Source organism: Marmota marmota, unplaced genomic scaffold, assembly GCF_001458135.2.
Source record: "Marmota marmota marmota unplaced genomic scaffold, marMar, whole genome shotgun sequence".
Taxonomy (NCBI): domain Eukaryota; kingdom Metazoa; phylum Chordata; class Mammalia; order Rodentia; family Sciuridae; genus Marmota; species Marmota marmota.
This window is the reverse complement of record NW_025999932.1, coordinates 30129574-30151099: the sequence shown is the minus strand read 5'-3', so window position 1 is coordinate 30151099 and position 21526 is coordinate 30129574. Positions and strand designations below refer to the sequence as shown.

The 21526-nt window shown below is 33.2% G+C and overlaps 1 protein-coding gene and 1 pseudogene across 13 annotated transcripts in view; both read right to left on the bottom strand.

Moving 5' to 3' along the window:
• Positions 1-21526, bottom strand: part of Nbea (neurobeachin) — a 646499-nt gene that overhangs the window by 278163 nt on the left and 346810 nt on the right. For all 13 annotated transcript variants that reach the window (XM_048800828.1, XM_048800832.1, XM_048800829.1 and 10 more), the window contains one exon: positions 3226-3334. In XM_048800828.1, coding sequence (XP_048656785.1) covers positions 3226-3334 — 109 coding nt within the window. The remainder of the gene's footprint in view (positions 1-3225; positions 3335-21526) is intronic.
• LOC125616128 lies at positions 9099-20863 on the bottom strand (annotated as a pseudogene).

The window sequence follows — 21526 nt, the reverse complement described above, 5'->3', positions numbered from 1 at the left end:
ATAAAAGATTTGATCTCTAACAGTAAGTGAAAAGGTAATAATAACTCAATCTGAAAAACTCACATAATGTAATTTTCTATCATATTGTTCTAAAGAACACATGTAGTTGTCTTTCAAATTGGTAAAAGTGTTCTTTTGTAAGTATGTGTAAAATAATTTGTTTAACTTTAAACAAAGTAATCAAAGACTTTTATGATTCTGTTTAGTTCTAGAAATATAACTTTGTTGTCCAGAAACTATCATTCCACAAACAGAAATGGCTTCCTAAAAAGGAAAATCTACTTGATATTTTAATCATTATAGCACATCTCACTTAAAAGGTATGCTCCTGATAATCACATATAAATATAAAAATTGTCATATAATTTATAGTTTTTTATTTCATGAATGGCCACATGGTATAGAAGAAAAATAAGTGATTTGGGAATTCAGCAGACCTGAATTTTAATTCACACTTTATGCAAACTTCATTTTTTTCATTGTACTTCGTTTCAATTATGTAAAATAAGGAGCTAAGACAAGATTTTTCTCGGTGTTCCTTTCCAAATTTGAAATCTAATGTGTTCAAAAGGTCTCATGAGAATTAGTCCCTTATTCTTATCTTTCCTTTTTCATAATAATCAGTTGTCATGTCAGCTGTCTGTATTCTTGCTCACATTAGCAACACAGTTTATACATGAATCCCTTGTGTATCAAAAAGATCCAATATAAACATGAAAAGGAGAATCTCTTTAAATGTAAGTTTTATTTTTTATATAGTAGTTTTTTGAACAGATCAATTTGACTAAAAATTTCAGCATTAGCAAGTGTGTAATACAAGTCATATAACTAAGAATAAAAAAGTTTCATATATCTGAGAAAATATAACTATTCCCATTCATCATAACTATGCAAAAATCTACTTCACAGAAGGTATCTGAACAAATCCTTTTGTCTATTGATATAGACAACTACCACATGTCATCATTTTTTAGAGAAATAACCTTATAGTAATCTATGAAGGATTAATTCAATTTCCAATTTATCTTTTTGTACAGGGAATCACCAATTAGTACAAAGATCTGCCTTGGTAATGAGGTTAATATTTCATTAGTTCATTGGAGAGTAAAATTAAATTTTCATTTTTCTTCCTTAACAATTACAGTATTAAGTTAAAAAAAAACTTAACTGTGAAGTACCCATTTAAAATTAAATATACTATTTCTCCTAATTTTAGGCTTGTACAGGGGTAGAGAAATCCATCAAAAAATCCTAGTATAATGTCATGACTTTTGTAAAATTTTTTACAATTTCAAGGTCATGTGCTTGGTAAACTATGCAAACACACACGTAAATCAATGCATTTATTAATATCGCTCTAAAAGCAAATGTAAATACTTGTGTTAAAAAACAATATTCATCCAATTCTTTCAAAATCAGATTTACATTAACATTATATGCTATGTATATCTAATCTATAAACCATTAATTCTTCATGTCTCCTTTTTTCAAAACCTCTTATCACTCTAGGCCATGAATTCATAATGGGAGTGATCTCACCCTTAGCAGGGTATAAATTGGTGTTTGTAGGGGTATGAAAAAAAAACCTTCTTTTAATGTATTACATACAGATGCAAAGAAAGATTCCAAACAGACATACAGCATGTTAGTGGTGTAAAATATTCTCTGGGGGTTGGGGAGAAGTTAGGAAAAAAAAGTCTAAAATGATTCCTCAGAGGGTAATAATAATAACAATAACAATAACAATAACAATGGTTGAGAAACAGTGTCCTTAACTTAAACATGTATTAAAGCTCATAACTAATATCTGGTTGCTTGAAAATCTATTTTAAATGTTCTCAAGTGACAAATACTGATCTGCTTATTTCTTCACAAAATATCCTGATTTTCTTAGTGAGAATATGATTGCCTCAAAATTGATCCTGCAAACATTCAGTTAATATTCTTTATCTTATTTACCAACAGAAGTTGAAAGTTAACTGAATACTTTTATTTCATTGAGTTCTGACATGTCTTATACCCAAACATATTCTTTCAAAAAACACATAACTCAATTTTTTCTTGGCATCCAAGTTACAACATGATACTCTGATAAATATCCAATGATTTTTATTGCTCAAGTGATACAAAACTTCCCTTTGACAAACACCTGTCACTATACTTTTATCAAAAAGTTTAAAATATCTAGTATTCTTTTTCCAAATAAGGTTTTACCATTCCATAAGACAAGTGCCTGCTGTCTCATCTGACCAAATGAAGCAGAGGTTATGTGTATGAAAGCGACAATAGCTATTTTCTGTCTCATGCTTTTCAGCTGGCTGGGTCAGAGATCACTAGACCTAGTCCATCAACTTGTATGACTTGGAGAGCTGCTTTACTGAGATAAAAACCTCATCAAAACTGCAATTGTGGGCTCTGATTTCAAGCCATACCACACTTGTTGGCATGTTGCATCAGGAGAATAAATTGGTGAAGTTATTTATTACTTTCAAGGTCACCGAGAGTCCAACCTAAGCCAAATGTCAGGTCACCTGAATATGTCTGAAAAGCACTTAGTTTTGTAAACTGAATGAACTGAAATACTGAATAAACTGAAATACTGAATAACTGCTATCTTTAAAACACTGAAATTATATTTGTTGAATCCTATATAAGGTCGTTCATAAAAACCATGATATCCTCATGTCTATCTTGTGGTTTATAAAGCTTGTTAGCTCAAAAGTAACAGTAACTGTATTATAAAATTTATTTTGCCTTTCGTTACTTTTTACTTCTGCTTAGAGTAAAGCTAAAATACCTTCATTGGACCAAGAGGGATTTCTTCAGGTTGTAAATAAGGTAGAAACAAACTAGTGTTCTGTTGGACATTCATTAAAGCTTCTCAAAAGAAGACCTGAAATCCTTTCTGTAAAAATTTCTTCTTAAAAGTATTCTTTATGGCCAAGTGGCGCATGCCTATAATCCCAAGTGGCTCAGAAGTCGGAGGCAGGAGGATTGCAAGTTCGAAGCTAGCCTCAGTAATTTAGCAAGGCCCTAAGCAACTTATTGAGAACCTGTCTCACAATAAAACATGGGGGATGTGACTTAGAGTGATCAATGAGTCCTGGGTTCAATCCCTGGTCCCAAAATTTTAAATAAAGAAAAACAATCTTATGTAAAGTTACAAATGAGTAATGGGATTCTTACAACAGCAAAGCACAACTTAATTAACTCCCCAAACCTTACCTCAAATTCTGCATGTTTATGTACATCTTCAGCTCTCTGTCTGTTCAAAATAAACTCGGCTTCATTTGCAACACGAACTATATGGTCCTTCATAGCATGGCACAGTAATCTAAAAAAAAAAATACATTTTGAATTAATGTTCTTAATAGCTTTGGTTAGTCCAACTATTTTCAATTATCAAATTCCACTATTTCAAATATTATTTATACATAAATACTAAGATTAGGAAACCAATATATTTTAAGTTACAATTCCATGAAATATGAAACATAGTAATATGCCATAAAGCTGTTTCAGCAATTCCTCTCTTAAACAGTGTTACATGTGAACCAGTGACTCCTTTAATTCAATAAAGATAGTTAACTGAATAAAAATCAAGGATTTGGGCTGGGTGTTTTAAAATGGTTAAATAGCTGAATTTATCATCATGGAAATTAGTTTTCACACATAAGCTTAAAGACCACATATTAGGAAATAAACAGAATGGATTCTCATTTTAATTAACATAGATTGTAGGCCTTACTTCTAAATTTCCTTTAAATACTGGGACTACAGTAAATTAAAATTTTAAAGCAATTTAAGTTATATATTATATATTTGAAGTTTCAAGTTGTTTTTAAAATGTGTAGAAAGATAGTAAAAAACCTCTTATACATTCCCTATTCAACTAATTTCCAACCTCAAAAGATATCCACTGTTCATCTCTTGCATATTTTCACAGACTTTTAAAATACACATAAAATATTATTTTCCAACACTAATATTAATTTAATATATAGTCTGTTCTGTATCTAATTTTTCTCACTTAGCAATACTATTTGGCAATATTTTCACATCCACAACAGGAAAGAAACTTCAGTTTCTTTTGTAACTTGTGGCAGAGGTTATTTCCAAAGATGCTGCCACAGTATTTCTCATACACATGTTCTTCTGCAGTGGTAACTCATCATTGCCCCATCATAAAGTGGAGTCTTTCTACTTCTCTTAGATCGGGGCTTGCCCCCTGACTTACTGTACCAACAGAATACAGGAGAAGTGATGCTATGTGGTTCCTGAAGCTAAGAAATAAGATGCTTTGCAGCTTTTGACTTTTGGAACTCTCTCTCTGGAGTATGCCACCAGGTTGCAAGAAGCCTACATCACAGTAAGTTTTTTGAAGAGAAGAGAGGTGCTCTAGCCCCTGGGCCAAGATGAACTATCAGACGAGAGCCAATCTCCCACATAACTGCAGGCCCAGGTAACTGACAGAGAGCAAAACAACTTCTCAGGTGTGCTCAGTTGATGAGAACCACCGGGAAGAGGGAGAGAAAAGGAGGAAGAAGAGGAGGAGGAAGAGGAGGAAATTGATTATAACAATTATTACCAAACCATTTATAGAGCGCAATGTAAATGAACTAGGAGTGTATATTCTTAATTCTTACAGAATCCTCAGATGTATCATCATTTCATTTTTAAATATAAGAAATCAGTGCTCAGAACAATTAAGTACTTTGTCCTAAATCATAGTTTTTAATACTTTCTATAATTTTAATTTTATATTTCATCTTCATTAAATAACATTTTCAAAGTAAAATTTTATTTACTTCTGCAATTCTCCTTTGTATGACAAATGAACATTATTTTTTTTTCATTTTGTCAATTAAAAACCAGAGATTAAGCCTTTGTTTTTACCTTATTAAATATCTCCTTTTGCAACTAGGAATTATTTATTATAGAAAAATCAAGGTATAGTTAAAAAGTTAACTTCAGTTTCTTCTGGATTTTCTTTAAAGGGTAAACTTATAAAGCATTTTCTATAATTAAGGTATTAGAACCTCCAGTTCTTTGATCTATTTCATCTATATCCTTTTTAAATCCAATCCTAACACTCATATTTACTCATTGTTGTTTTTTTCTCCTGAGATTTTTAACCTAAAGAATTATTTTCGAGGGGCTGGGGATGTGGCTCAAGCGGTAGTGCGCTCGCCTGGCATGCGTGCGGCCCGGGTTCGATCCTCAGCACCACATACAAACAAAGATGTTGTGTCCGCCGAGAATTAAAAAATAGATATTAAAAAATTCTCTCTCTCTCTCTCTCCCCCACTCTTTCTTAAAAAAAAAAAAAGAATTATTTTCGAGATCATGATTTCTTATTTTCACGTTCCTTAATGAAATGAATCATCACTTTTTTCTTGCTTAAGGTGTCATGAATTTCAATTATAATGGAATACATTTAATGCTATTTTAATTTTTGTATTTATTTCCTACTATATCTTCACTACATTCTATGTACCTATGGTACATTTGTCTCCTTCAATAACACATGTATGCAAAAGGAAAAAAATTGGTTATTGTCCTGATATTTCTAAGTTTTTGATTAAGTAGAATTTTAAAAATTTCTTCTAATTAGTTATACACTTTTAAAAGCTACGTATGTCTTTGAGGTAACTAATGTATTAAGGTTGAATTACATGGCACTGTTGTAATATTATTCTACTACATTATTTGCAAGATCTTTGTAGCATTTCGACAAAAACTGACAGGTAAATGGTTCCTTTATTGCAGGGTAATCATATAAATTCTGAACAGCACTGAATTCCAGATAGCCCTAAGTAGGAATTTTCCAAAATCTATGACTGCTCTAATGTAGATATAATTACTCCATGATCAGATCTGGGTAAAAAAACTACCCTGCTGCTCTAGGAGCAGTGAGAATAGTTCTGGCAGCATGAGAGAGGCACCACTGAAATCTTACACTGCAGCAACATAGATGGAGATATTTCCAGAAAGCAGGGGGCAATGATGTCTCCAATCATTTCCAAGGGACACAGGCACATTTCATGCAAAAGCCGTCTAATTTCAGTCCCCAAATCCACCACAACACAAATTTTTGAAAGAACACAAAGTGACAGGAATCTGTTAGAAACAACAATATTTGGAAAGAAAAGGTGTAGACTCCTCTGTAAATAATCTTGGAAGGCAAAATCACATAGTATTAATCTGTTCCTGAAGAAGATGGAAAAATAAGAAGTTATATAGGTTTGATTCCCATAAGGAAGAAACAGAGAAAGGGAGGGATGGAAGAATTCAGGGAACAAGGGAGTAAGAGAGAGAAGGAAGGATGGATGGATAGATTAGCTTTTGATAAAGATACTGATTTACAGTTAGTAGACAGGCTTTAAGAGAGATGAGATGTGAGATAGTGGAGCATTCACTATTCAACATATTTGTCTAACACATGCTAAAGGCTTAAAAAATTCAGGAAGAAATCTAATATGTATAAATTAGTGCATATTACAAAACTTAAATAGATTAGCAGGAGATAGCAAGAAGGGAAAGGTTCATGGTTGGGCTGGTTAATAGGCACAAAGAAGGAGATTTGGGGGATGTATAACAAAGGACTCTTGCAGAGACACCAGAGAATGTATCAATTATCAGATAGTCTGTCCTATCTACAGCATTTATGAGTTATATGTCAACTAATCTACATTTTTTTTATTTACAAAGAGAAGTGGACATCTTCCCATCATTCTGGAGACCCCATTATCCACTGTAGCTCAAAATTTCCTGACCTTTGTATTACCATGATCTTCATTTCTACTCTACTGGCCATACATGACTTCACTTCTTAATTTTTTTTTTTTTTTGGTACTGAGGATTAAACCCAGAGTTATGTTACCACTGAGCTAAATCCCCTATCCTTTTTATTTTTTTGAGACAGGGTCAGCTGCTGAGGCTGATCTCAAACTTGAGATCCTCCTGCATCAACCTCCTGAGTCACTGGGAGCACAGGTGTGTGCCATTGCTTCTGGTTGCTGCTTAAATTTTGAACCTTCTAGAGCCTGCTCTCAGATTACAACCTTCTACCCCTGCTGTTCACTCCCCATCACTAGTCCAAACCCCTACCTCAGGCAAAAATAAGCTTTTGAATTCCTCTAACATTCAGTTCTTCAATTCCTCCATTTTTCTTCTAGTGTTTATCTCCTGCACAAATTCACTCCCTTTCCTGTGTCCCACAGTTTCACACTTTAACCATTCTCTTGCCAGCACCTTTACTCAATTTCTGACCTATCCGCTATATTGGCTCTGAAAATATGTTATTGTTGACTAAGACATTGGTCTCCCTCCTCAGTCCTAAATGTGTACTAAGAAACACACAAAACCAATTTTATTGATGATAAAACTTGTATTTCTTTTTCACAATTTTTTTACTCAGTTTTTGAGAAGTGGCATGAATATCTTTCCTACTCTAATCTCAATCACCTTAGAATAATCATATAAATTACATTGAATAGAGATATCCAAAAAATTGTTACACCTATTAGCAGTGAGTACCAATTTCCTCTTTCTGGTAAGTACTAATCTACATTTTGTCTCTGATTTTCCTAATCTATATATTTCATTTAAAAGGATTCATACAAGATATGGCCTTTTATGTCTATATGGACTTTTATGTCATGTAGTATAATTCTAGGTTCATCTGTGTCATGGCATGCATCATCAGTGCCTCATTCCTTTTAATGGTCAATGTATTTGAATACATTGCTGAATGTATCTTCATTTGATTATCCATTCATCAGTTTATGGACATCTGAGTTGTTTATGCTTTTTGCATACTTTGAATAATTCTGTTACCAACTTTTGTGTCAACATATTTTCAGTTCTCTTGAGAATATACCTAAAAAGTGGAAGTACCAAGTCATATGGTAATTGTGTTTAACTTGCTGAGGAAACAGCTAAATGTCTTCCACAGTGGCTGCACCATTTACATTCCTATAGCCAATTCCTGGCAGTTGTAATTTCTGCAAATCCTTGATGATACTTTTTATTGTTTACTTAAACAATAGCAGCCACTCTATGGAATGTGAAGTGGCATGGCATACACCCCCTCAATCCTGCCTCCCGTTATTGGGGAATGAAACCAAGGCTTTTAACACTGAGCTACATCCCCAGTTCTCCTTTATGTTGACACAGGGTCTTTCTGAATTTCCCAGGCTGGCCTTAAACTTGTGAGTCTACTGTCTCAGCCTTTCAAGTAGCTGGGATTATAGGCATGTGTCAATATATCTGGTTTTTACATCTTAAAATTAATTCTTCCACAGTCTTGCTATTGTGAACTGTGCTGCTATGAACAACGATGTAGCAGTGTCCCTGTAGCATGCTCTTTTTAGGTCTTTAGGGAATAGACCAAGAAGGGGAATGGCTGGGTCAAATGGTGGCTCCATTCCCAGCTTTCCACGAAATCTCCATACTGCTTTCCAAATTGGCTGCACCAATCTGCAGTCCCACCAGCAATGTACAAGTGTACCCTTTTCCCCACATCCTCGCCAGCACTTGTTGTTCTTTGACTTCCTAATGGCTGCCAATCTTACTGGAGTGAGATGGTATCTTAGAGTGGTTTTGATTTGCATTTCTCTGACAGCTAGAGATGTTGAGCATTTTTTCATGTACTTGTTGATTGACTGTATGTCCTCCTCTGAGAAGTGTCTGTTCAGGTCCTTGGCCCATTTGTTGATTGGGTTGTTTGTTCTCTTATTGTCTAATTTTTTGAGTTCTTTGTATACTCTGGATATTAGGGCTCTATCTGAAGTGTGAGGAGTAAAGATNAGAGAGAGGAGGGGAGGGGAGGGGAGAGGTGGGGAGGGGGGAGGGTGGAGGATGGGAAAGGCAGCGGAGCACAACAGACACTAGGATGGCAATTTGTAAATCAATGGATGTGTAACTGATGTGATTCTGCAATCTGTGTATGGGGTGAAGGTGGGAGTTCATAACCCACTTGAATCAATGTGTCAAATATGATATGCCAAGAAATTTGTAACGTTTTGAACAACCCACAATAAAAAATTAAAAAAAAAAATTAAAAAAAAAAAAATTAAAATTAATTCTTCCAAACCATTATTATGGATGGTATTTTCATTTATTTATGGCTTTTAAATTTCTTTCAATGATGTTTTAAAGTTTTCAACGTGCAAGTCTTTAACTGTTTTTGGCTAAAGTTATTCCTAAGTATCATATTTTAAAAATTTATTTGTAATTGGAATAAAATACACATAAAATTCATCTCAACCTATCCTAAGTGTTCTGAACAGTAAGTAACATCACGTATATTCAGTTTGATTTGCTAACATTATCACCATTCATTCACATAATTTCATTTACCTTGAAAAGCCAAAATTCCTTAGTCATTAAAAAAATTACTCATACTTCCTCCTTCACATCTGGCCTCTGGAAACCACTATTTTACTTTCTGTTTCTCTGTTTGATTAGTCTATGTATCTCATGTAGTTGGAATCATCCAGTATTTATCCTTTAATGACTGGCTTATTTCACTTAGCATAATGTCCTCACATTTTACCTGTATTGTATCAGAATTTCATTCCTTTTTATTAAGGCTGAATTATATGCTATTACCTGTACACATCACAATTTATCTATTCATCTGCCAATAGACTCTTGGGTTGCTTCAACATTCTGACTACTAAAAATAATTCAGCTATGAATATGGATATTAAAACAAATAATTTTTGAGTCCCTGCTTTTGACTCTTTTTGGTATAAAAGCAGAGAAGGAACTAGGATCTGCATCAGCTCACAATTCTATAACAGTATTCAAGGGTGCTAATTTCTACACATTCTTAATAACACTTGCTATTTTCAAGTTTTGTTATTTCCCATCCTAATGGATATCATGTGGTATCTCTTTGTGGTTTTAATTTGCATTTCCATAATGATTAGTAATATTGAGCATCCTTTCATTTTATTACTATATTATACTTTTTGATGCTATCATAAATGAAATTGTTTATCCACATAGTTACCTTTCTAGACATTCTTTATTTCTTCACATGGTTTTAAGTAACTATGTATCCTTCTCTTTTAGCCTGATTCTTTTCTGTATTTCTTATAAGGAAGGTCTATTAGTGATGAACTCCTTCAGTTTTTGTTCATCTGGGAATGTGATAATTTGTCTTCTCATTATATAGTTTTGCTAGATATAGAATTATCGACAGTATTTAAGACTTTTTTTCTGAACTTTGAAAATATGATCACATTGCATATGGCCACAATGGTTTCTGAGTAGTTCTCAATCTTATTATTCCTTGTATAGGGTGAATCACTTCTCTCTTGCTGATTTTAAGGTTCTCTTTTGTATTAAGTTTTTAATAGTTTCATCATACATGCAGATGTGAATATCTTTTAGTTTATATGAATTTGAGTTCACTGACCTTCTTGGATATATAGACCAATATTTTTCACAATATTTGGATAGTTTTTGCCATTATTTTTTTGAGTATACTTTCTGCCTCACTGTCTTTCTCCTTTCCTTCTGAAATCCGACTTACGTATTTTTTCATATGCTAGATGGTGTCCCACAGGTCTCTAAAATTCTGTTCACTTTTCTTCCCTCTTTTTTCCACCATTCTTTACACGAGACAATCTCCTTATATTCAAGTTCACTGAGTATTTCTTCTATTAGCTCAAATTTGTTTTGATTCCCTCTAGCAAATTTTTTATTTTGGTTATTGTACTTTTCAACTCCAAATGTTTCCTTTTTACAATTTCTGACCCTTTATGGAATTTTTCAACTTTCAGATATCATTCTCATATGTTCCTTTATTTCTTAGACTTATTGCCTTAACTCATGAAACAGATATAATACAGACATATTTATAATGCAACTTACAATGGTTCAGTTTATAATTTTTCAACCTGATAATGGAAAGGCATACCCATTATTTTTTTTCACCCTGAGTACAGTACTAAGTAACCTCAGTAGGTTACATGTATTAAATGCATTTCAATTTACAATATTTTCAACTTACAATAGGTTTATTGGGACATAACCTCATTGTATGTAGAGGGGCATCTGCAATAAACATCTTTGCTTAGAAAGTCCAATGTAACTGCTTTCTCAGGCATAGATTCTGTTGATATGGCTTTTTGCTCTGTATGGGTCAAATTATTATTTCTTATTGTCTCTGCATTCTTTTCTTAAAAATTGACATATTAGTAAAATATGATCCTCTCCTTTGTAAGATTTGTTGTTGTTCATTGCTCATTTAAGGACTTTTTAAAACTTAAAATTTTTAAAGTCTGTATTCTTTGTCACATGTGGTACCTGAATTGTCTATTTCATTAGCTTTATAGTCAGTTGGATAATGGTTTCCTAATGTCTTGATTCAAAAAACTCTCCAAGGAGCTCTGTGTGTTAGTGGGAGCAGCCATTATATATTAAGCAGTCCCATTTAAAAAAAAAAAAAAAATCTCTACTTTCGCTTTCACTTCCTGCATCCAAGGTCAGCCGGGGCTGAGAGCTAAAGGACTTCTTAGGTCTTTCCAAAGCATGTGCATAGTCTCAAGGTTGTATATATCCTTTTAGATTTCCAGGAATATGTTAGAGCTTTTAAAACCTTCTCTATACATATTTCTCTGTGTTCCTCCCCAGTTTGTTGGTCTACTGTTCACCCAACTTTCTTATCTATCACATCAGGCAGAAGCACCTTAAGACATTAATATTTTTGAAAAGTGCCCCCAGGAAAAACAACTTAATTCACATTGTATGAGTACTGCATTAGGAGAAATAAAAATGAAGCTGTTAAGCCAGTCTTCCAAAAATCCAACAGATAGGCCAGAAAAAGTAACTAATTATAATTCTTTGCTAATAAGGTCCATTCTAATCCTTCTGCATTGGTAATATAAAGCGGGCTTTTAAAACAAAAATTGCTCCCATTGAATTGGGGAGTTAGGGTGTAAGTTAAATCACAACATCCCTTCCTCCTAATTCTTATAATTTTGCTATATGTACAATTATTTAGAATTCCTTTTTGTACACAATACCTTAACAATTTTATACAACTTCATCCTAATTTTCATTGTTATTTTTATTCCAATTTTTCCCTTTTTGTAGATGATCTATTCTTTTTTTTCCAGGTGGTTTTATTTGTTCATTTTCTGTGTTCTCTACTTTTGGAACTGTGCATTTGGCATGGATTTCTTTTTATTTATCCCATTTGAAGTACATTGTGATTCCTATATCTTTGTATTCACATTTTTATTCAGTTCTGAATAATTAATAATCATTATCTTTAAAAATATTTCATTTAATCTTTATTCCTTCTTTCTTCAATTTTGCTACCTGTTAAATAAACTTTCTCATTCCACGTCCATATTTCTTAACATCATTTAAATATTTTTCACCCCTTTCTCTTGTGAGATTTTGGGTAAAAACTTTTAAAAATAAAAGTTGCAATGGATTATTTGCCTCCACATTAATCTAATCTGATGGATCATTAATACAGTTTTTTTCCAACTTATGTGTGTTTTAATTCTGCAAGCTGCAATTTTTCTAAATATTTTTCAATTTGATATTTCTTTTTTAAAAATTTTTCAATTGCTTTTTAAAAAATAAATGAGAGCAAAAATGGATCACAATTCTTATTACACATATACAGCACAATTTTTCATATCTCTGGTTATATATAAAGTATGTTCACACCAATTCAATTCAATATTTCAGAAATTGTTTATTTTTTTCCATCTTATCTCTTATCAGTAGAAAAGCTTTATTCCTATTAAGGAGAAATAATTAGACTGTATCCAAGGCCTTTACTTACAGATAAAAACCAAAGTAACCACCAAAGGCATTCAATATTAAAAGTACAAGAAACACAGTGGGGAAATACTGCAGAGCTTTATCTTCAGATGCAAAGCTGTATCTGAAGCTCTGCTAGTACTTGGGTGTGATGAAGGGAAGAATTCATCTGCAGAACTGAAAGAGACTGCTGTGTTTTACAAGTACTGAAGCACCATAGCTTACATGGGCAGTTATGTATTTTCACGCTGAAGGCAAGAGGCAAGAAAAACTAGCTTATAACATTAGGCTACCTTACAGAGGGCTCAGCAGAGAAGCTGACTTCCCCTTGCTCATGCTCAACGAAGTCTCTGCAGACCTCAAAAGCATCCTCAAGTAGTGAGCTCTCTGAACCGGTGCCATGGTTCAAAGGCACTGACCCATCAAGTTCATAGAGGTGGCCATCCATATTGATAAACAGAATGAAATGAAAATTGACTATCATTATCATTACAATGGCCTTCCTGTGTCTTGGCAAGATAGGATGCCAGAATGACCTAATCGTTTTCAAAGCATTTCACTATCTCTTCATGAGACATCTTCATTTCAGAAACAAACCATATCAGGAATGATTCATCCTCAAACTAAAGTCTGTTTTGATTACTTGCCATTGCATGTATCAGCCTGATCTTACCACAGGAGTTCTTGATGGTCTGTTTCATGAAGTATATTTTAGGACTACCTTCTTGTAGTTCTTCAATTTCTTTTTCCTGATAGTCTCATGTTGGGCCATAAGTGGAAACAGCAGCAGCAACACAGAAGCAGGCATAAGCTCCAAGGCCAGAGGCAAGCAAAAAAGACCTTGGCCAGCACTTCCTTTAGCATCCCTGGCTTAATCTCTTTTGACTTGAGCTGCATCTTCACAAGGATGGGAGTAGCTGCAACCCAGAGAATAGGAAGCACTATTTCTGCTTATTTTTAATTGTCTCTTCATATTCATTATATTCTGTGATATTTTTCTTCATTTATTTTTTCCATTCTGACCTTTGCAGTTCTCAGAGATCTAAATATTTTTTTCCTTCTCGCTGACTCTTGTGCCTATTGGCTTTCACTATACTTGTCATCTTAGGTTGTGACTTCATTTCTGGTCTTAATCAGATGTTCCACAAACTCACCTTGAGTGTGTCTTGTACAGATGGTTTGCTTTTGTTTCTGGTAATAAAACTAGACTATTTCAGATTCCCTTAAAGATCTTTTATTTCTGGCTTAAAATCTCCACAGCATTGTTACCTTAGGCATATGCTCTGAAGGACCTCCTCCTAAAGGCAGTAACTTAAAAGTGTGGGATGGTGACTCTGGAGAAGTCCTAAGGCATATAAGACCCAAGATGCCTCAACAAAAGTTTACACAATGTAGAAGATAAATGTTCTGAAGCAGGAGGTAACCTCAGAGCACTGTTTGCTCTGAAATCCCTTTTTTTAAGGTGGCTTCAAAGTATCCTATATCAACTAACCACCAACTCTTGCCGATTTTACCTCTTTAAAGGTAAATTCATTTATATCTGCTAACTCCTTTCATTGACATTGCTTTACTTTAAGCCTTTATCCTCACTCAACTGAATTAAAACAGTCCCACAATTTTTCTCTCTTCCTCAAATCTTCTATGCTTCCAATATATTTCTTCACTTTTCACTTTATTTCTGCGATTTAGGAGTTTAAGCCTCTCCATGCTAGACAATCTCTCTGCCACTGATGTACATCCTTAGCTGCACCATTAACTCAAACTTTTCAGTGACTACCCATAACACACAAGCTAACAAATTCATTATGATATATAGATAGATACCTGTTCTACTATTAGAACCTTACCTGCTGCCACTTTAATATATGCCTTCTGTGTTTGGAAAACCCTTTGTGGTTTCTTTGATGAGTGATGACATTTCACAACTTTTACGTGAGCTATTTTTTTTTTTTCTTCTCACCACTTACAGTCTCTCCTTCAAATGGAGCTAAGAGATGCCCTTAATCTCTCAAATGTTCTGGGCATTATAATGTATATGACACTTCCAATTTTCTTCTTTCTTTCTAGTTTTTTAATTGACATATAAAATTGTATATTGTGTACAATGTAAAACATGTTGTTTTGAAATATGCACATGCTGTGAAAAGGTTAAATTGAGGTAACTAATATATGTATTACTTTACATACATATCACTTTTGTGATGTTTCTTTTAAAATTAGTCGTTTTCTCTTAAACTGTAAAAATCAATAAACTTGGTACTTACGCCTATTCATCTTTGAATATAGCATGATTTGCATGGCAACCAGCATGAAGTATGAACTTACCATTGTACATGGCTAAATGGTAAATATTGAATCAATGCATGACTCTGTAATGTGGGAAGGAGGGGGGTCAAAAAAGAAACAGAATTTTAATGATGTCTTTTTTTTCACTATAATAAACTTTGTGGGATATTTTGTGCATAGAAAGTAGGATAAATAAAATTCTCAGGTAACTTAGAAATATCTATTAGAGGACATCTGCCTACTTATCTATTATACATGTTACATATATTACAACTGTATACAATAGAGGAAGAGAATGAAATGGTCTTAATCTTCTAATACAAATTTATTTCTCAGAGGAGGTAGTAAAAAGAAACAATGTGCTTAATCCTATTCACTTCTGTTCCAATAGTGTAGTTGTCACTGGATACTGGAAAAAAAATAGAAGAAGTCAGGAGATAAAACAAAGTATTCTATGCCAAGATGATATCAGCAAAGCAAGTTCCAATGTTCTAGGAATTATCTGATTTTATGCAGTTTGTTTAAACTGATTGACTTAGACATGAGACACTGAGATCCTGAATTTTAAATATAAATAATTTTTATAATTTGGTGAGAGAAACAGAATTTATCAAGAGAGGTCAAATTGGTTTTTCACTGTCAGTGGATAAATGAAGGGGCAAAAGACAGAAGAAGTTTGTGTCTAAGTTTTTCTGTTTACATTAGCATCATAACCTTGGACAAATAATTTTCTTTGTGTCTGAATTTAAGTTCCTCTATCTAAAAATGGGGGGTATATTCTTAAATATCTTCCAAACTAGGAGAGTATATATATTCAAAATGTAAGATTAGATTCAGCCAAGAAGGTAGAATTTGATTAGAAATTGAACTGGGGAACACAGAGTACGGGAGTATATACAAACCCTCAGTGTTATTACTTAAAAATCTCAAAATGGAGGCAAATAGTTTCTGGTGACAGTGTAAGGTACAGTGCTGCAGAATCTGAGAAGCTCAATTTGTCCTTGTGCTGCAGTCCTTTAATAAAGTCACATGAGGAAAAATTTGTAACTTTTATGTTGGAAAATTTTTACAAGCTTCTGGCTGTACTGGTCTTTGAACCAATTAAGAGCCAACAAGTCCCAATGTGGTGAAAATAGCTAAATCAATGCCTGGTAGTCTCTGAGAAGTGTATCTCTGTTCCTACCAAACATTTTCTCTAAGGAAAAAAAAAATATCTCATAGGATGACTAGCAAGCTTGAAGATATTTGCAAAGACTTCCTAGTTCAGAACATAACAAGATAACAAAGAAGATGCTGGCTTAACATTGTTAGATTAGATTCATTTCTTAGGTCTTCTAATACTGGTTCATTATTTTATATGTAGAGTGTTCTATAAAGACAAAAATCTTCTGTTTTATGCTTATTTAACAAGAGGAATCACTCCAACCAATTCATAGTTCAGGAAGGTCAATTTTTATCAAATCTCCTACTTTCCCCCTTGCCAGTTTCTTTGTGACCATGGTTGCTTAGCTATTTACTCTTCTGTGTAAAACTGTTTTCAATGAGTTAATGGCTTCATGGAAGGCTTAGATAATTTACTTATCTAGTAGTTTGATGTGGATTAGAAAACATTGTTTTCAGAATAGCGGGACAATTTAAAATTGTTTTAAGACATATTCAGTAAAATCCTAGGATATCAATTTACAACAGTGAATGTCAAATTATACCCTATATAAAGAAAAAAGATAATAACTTTAAATCATAACCCTTTTTATACATACAACACGTTTTAGCAAACATGCATCTAACAAGAGACTATTAAATCCTTTTTTTCATCTTTACTTTTTTTTAAATTTCCAAAATGGTAAGAGCAATACAGGATGTCCAGTTAAGGCTCAATATAACAGTTTCAAAATTTCTAGTCAGAAGATTTTCTTGAGATAGGGTTTACACTGGGCCATACAAATCAAGCTCTTGGCTTAAATTCTGTGATTACAAGTAAAAAAGTTAGAGTGGTAACATTTAGCAGGGAGCCAATGCAAACAAATATAAAGTCTGAGAAGAGATGGAATAGGATTTTTGAATTGACAGCAATAAGCTCAAGATTAAAGACGTGGCAGGACTGAAGAGAAAAGGGCTTTCTTTATACATTTTATTCTAATTAACATCTAATAATAAGAATAGAGAAATGTGAATTAAAATTATGAAAATATTTGGGAGAAAATTTGAAAGCAAACAGGCATAACAGTAAAAGGAGACACAATATGATATAATTATGCCAGGAAGGAATGCATATGCTACTTTAGATCCTTTGGTAAAATTTCCGAGCTGTTCTGTGTTCCGTCAGTGGTGCAGTTCCATTTCAAAAAGAAGAGGGCTGCCAACACGTGAGGCAAATACTGTAAATATAAGTACAGTAAAATCTTTCCCCTTGATTAAAAATTTAATTTACTGCTAAATTTACCAGTATGAATTCTAAAATTCACAATGTTACAATAATGTAATCGAAAATATATTGCTTTAGCACAAAATGAGAGAATAAATGGTATGGCTTTTACCATTACTGTTTTAACTAACTAAATAGTACAATAACTGGAGGAATCCTCTGATCAGTTTTTTTTTTTCCCTACTATAGGTATATATATGTGTCAGCAAAATGCACTACATATGAGGAGGAAATAGTGACACTATCATATTGAGAATACAGAAGACTCAACTCTGCTCCTGGATGAGATGTGGAATGTACTCTAATTTCCTCCACTTTTTCTGGAGTTGTCAAAACCCAACTGAAGACCACTTAAGTAAATACTATTAATAAAAGCAAATGATATTTCCTGAGTTCTTATTTTATATCAGGAACACCAAGAACTGATTACTTACTAGTCTAAATTACAGTTATCATCTCACTTGATTCATACCTCATTTCCTATGTTAGTAGATGAACACAATTATGCCCATTATAGATAAAAAACTGAAGATTAGAGAAATTCAGCAACTTTCCCAAAGTCAAACAGTTTACTATGCCTAACTCATCAGTCTGGTTTAGATTCCACCAGATCTTCCAGAAAGCAAGAGAGGGCAAGAGACAGATTCAGGCAATCATTCATACAATATCAATATATTGAGGGATTTCTTGATGTTAGTAAATGACAATAAAATAGATGTGTGACATGGGTACTTTAGGTGCCCAACTGTGTGAAGGCCAGATAAGCAAGGATGTTACACAGTTTGAACATTATAAAAAATGAAGTATGGGTTGTTTATCATTTTAAAGTCTGAGGTATAATTTACATATAATAAAATTAACCTTTTTAAAAATGCACAGTTCAATGCATTTTGACAAATGCATATTTTATATATCACAATCAAGAACCTTTCCATCATCCAAAAATGTTCCTTTGTGCCTTTTTTCTAGCTATCTGCAGCAACCAGTGAACTGTTTTCTATGATTTTATCTTTTCTAAAATGTCACATAAATGGAATCAGATTTTTGCTATTTGGCTTCTTTAAATTCCCATAAAGCTTTTAAGTTCCATATATGTAATTGTGTATATCAGTGGCTCCTATCTTTTTAAATTCCTGATTAGTATTACATTTCAGTGATGTACTTACCAGTTGGTGAACATTCGGATTATTTTCAGATTGGGGCTGCTATGAGTAAAGTTGCTATAAACATTCACATACAGGTTTTAATGTGGACTTAGGTTTCCATTTTTCTTGGGCAAATACTGAAGCTTGAAATTACTGGGTCTTATGGTAAACGTTTGCCTCATGAGATATGAGAATTTTCTAAGTGGGTATACCATCCTGCATTCCCACCACCAAGACCCAAGTGTCCTAGAGACTCCGCATTTTCATCTGTCATGGTGTTGACAATCTACTTAATTATATGCAGTATTGTAGGTATGTACTGCTCTCTAATTGTGGTTAAAAATTGAATTTCCCAAATTGATAATGATGTGGAACTTCTTTACATGCAGTGAGCAGCCATGTGTATACTACAATGTTTTTGGTGTAGTATCTGTTCAATTTTTTTTGTCCAATGTAATTTGTCTCTTTCTTTTTTAAATATGGCATTATTTTTTAATGGCTCTTCTAGGTTCAATGCACAAGCCTAACTGCACTTTTATAACACACATAGGAAGTCCTATATCCCTGTGCTCCAGGGGCTTCTTTATGCTCTGTGCTGCTAAAACACTTTTGTTTCTTACTTTCTTTTGACATTATCAATAGTAGTATGAACAACAAACCCACTTCTAAGGATGTTCCCTGAGTAATGTTTTTAATGTAACTAGACGTAATTATTCTGTGTTAATAAATTATCATTTTGCGGTAATTATTCATCAGTGTATTCATACTCAATTTCTGCAAAGGAGGTAGGCTTCTCACTGCTCATCTCTCACACAGTCACTTTCATTAACTCCAAGTTTATGTTCCCTCTTTATTTGCAAATATGTGTGTATATATATGTGTGTGTGTAATATGCGCACACACGCATGTACACCATATATATATTGTCTTTATTCCCCTTCTTTTTTTAAATTTAATTTTTAGTAGTAATTGGACACAGTATCTTTATTTTATTTATTTAAATGTGGTGCTGAGGATCGAACCCAGGGCCTTGAATGTGCTAGGTGAGCACTTTACCGCTGAGCTACAATCCCAGCCCCCTTCCCCTTCTTTCATAAAAGGTAACATTTTAGAAAATTGTTCTGCATCTTGTTTTTTTCAGTAATGCTATCTATAATATCTAGTAAGTTATCTACTTTTTATTTATTCATATATAAAATGTAGACAACTGATGTGTGAGGATTAACTAGAAAGACACATGTAAGGCACTCACTACAGGAACAAGGCAGAATGAAATGCTTCATATGTTAAAGCCTAGTTTCATGTTGTCCCTACTCCCATTTCCTGCCCTATTGATAATATGGCTACAACTCACACCAGACAAATGCCTCATTAGATTGTAGATTAAAACACCTACAGAAGTCAGGAAAGCACAGACCATGCCAGTTTAAATGGTTTGAGGCTTTCTTCTTGACCACGTCAATTTGGAATTTTGGTCCACCCATTTGTAATCTTGGGTCCAGGAGGACCAGTCAAAGGAATAGCTGAGCTGTTCCAGGTTGTATTTGTGCAATTAGCACTTTGAACTCAGGCTATTAACACAGTCTTGGAAACAAACTCCCAGAGCCCAAGGATGGGCTAGGTTGGGCTCTTAATTCTACAAATGCAGTTCAGCAAGCCCAGCCCAAAGGAACTGGTTGCAAGACTGCAAATCAGCCCATTGGAATCCATGGGACAAAGAAATTCATGACCTGAGCAGGAAAGTGGTGTAGGGTAAGGTTAGAGCAGGGCCTGTTTTCATTATTAATTTGTAAGATCTAGATTCTCTTTCCATTCATTGACCCATCTTTACAGCAATACAGTACTGTCGTGATTATTGTAGCTTTAGAATAAGTCTCAAAATCAAGTAGTATAAATAACCCCACTTGTTCTTTCACATCATAGGTCCTCTGTATTTTCACAGAAATTTTAAAATTGGCCTGTCAATTTCCATCCAAAACAAAACAAAATGAAAAGACCCCCCAAATTTGCTGGGATTTTGATTAAGTATATCTGGAGAGAATTAACATGTTAACAATGTTTGATTTTTGGACCCATAAACACAGTGTTATGTTTGCATTTATTAACAAGGTTTTGGAGAAATATTTTTTAGTTCTTTTTGTATAAGTCTTTCACATATTTTAAAGTAATTCCTAAGTATTTTTGGTTTTGGCACTATTATAATTTTTTATATACTTCAATATCTTTTATGAAAATTTTAATATAGTTTTAATTATATTTAATATAATGTTAATATATTTAATTTAAGACAGTATTGATTTTGTATCCTGTGGTTTTGCTAAATTTTCCTAAGTACTTTTGTTTTGGGCACTATTATAATGCTTTTATTTTATATTTCAATGTGTTTTATGAAAATTTTAATATATTTTTTATTTTAATATCTTTAATATAACATTATTTATTTTAATTTAATACAGTATTGATCCTGTATCCTGTGATTTTGCTAAATTCATTTATTAGTTTTAGTGCCTTTCTTCAGGCATCTTAGGATTTGTTTATCTAAATGAGCTGGCCTTCAGTCAAATGCTGAATACAAGTGGTGAGTGAAAAAAACCTTGTCTTCATTTTTCACTATGAGGAAAGCATTTAGTCTTTCACCATTATGTACGACATTAGGTTAGCTATGTTTTTGTAGATATCACTTAACAGATTGAGAGAGCTCAATTTTCTAGTTTAATGAAAAATTTTAATCATGAACAGCTGTTAATTTCCTGCATCTATGAAACTGACCACATACATATATTTTTTTCTTTTTAGTCTTGATTTGGTATGTTACATTGATAAATAGTTTTGAATATACCAACTTTGTACTTTCGGACTAAACAACTCTTGTTCA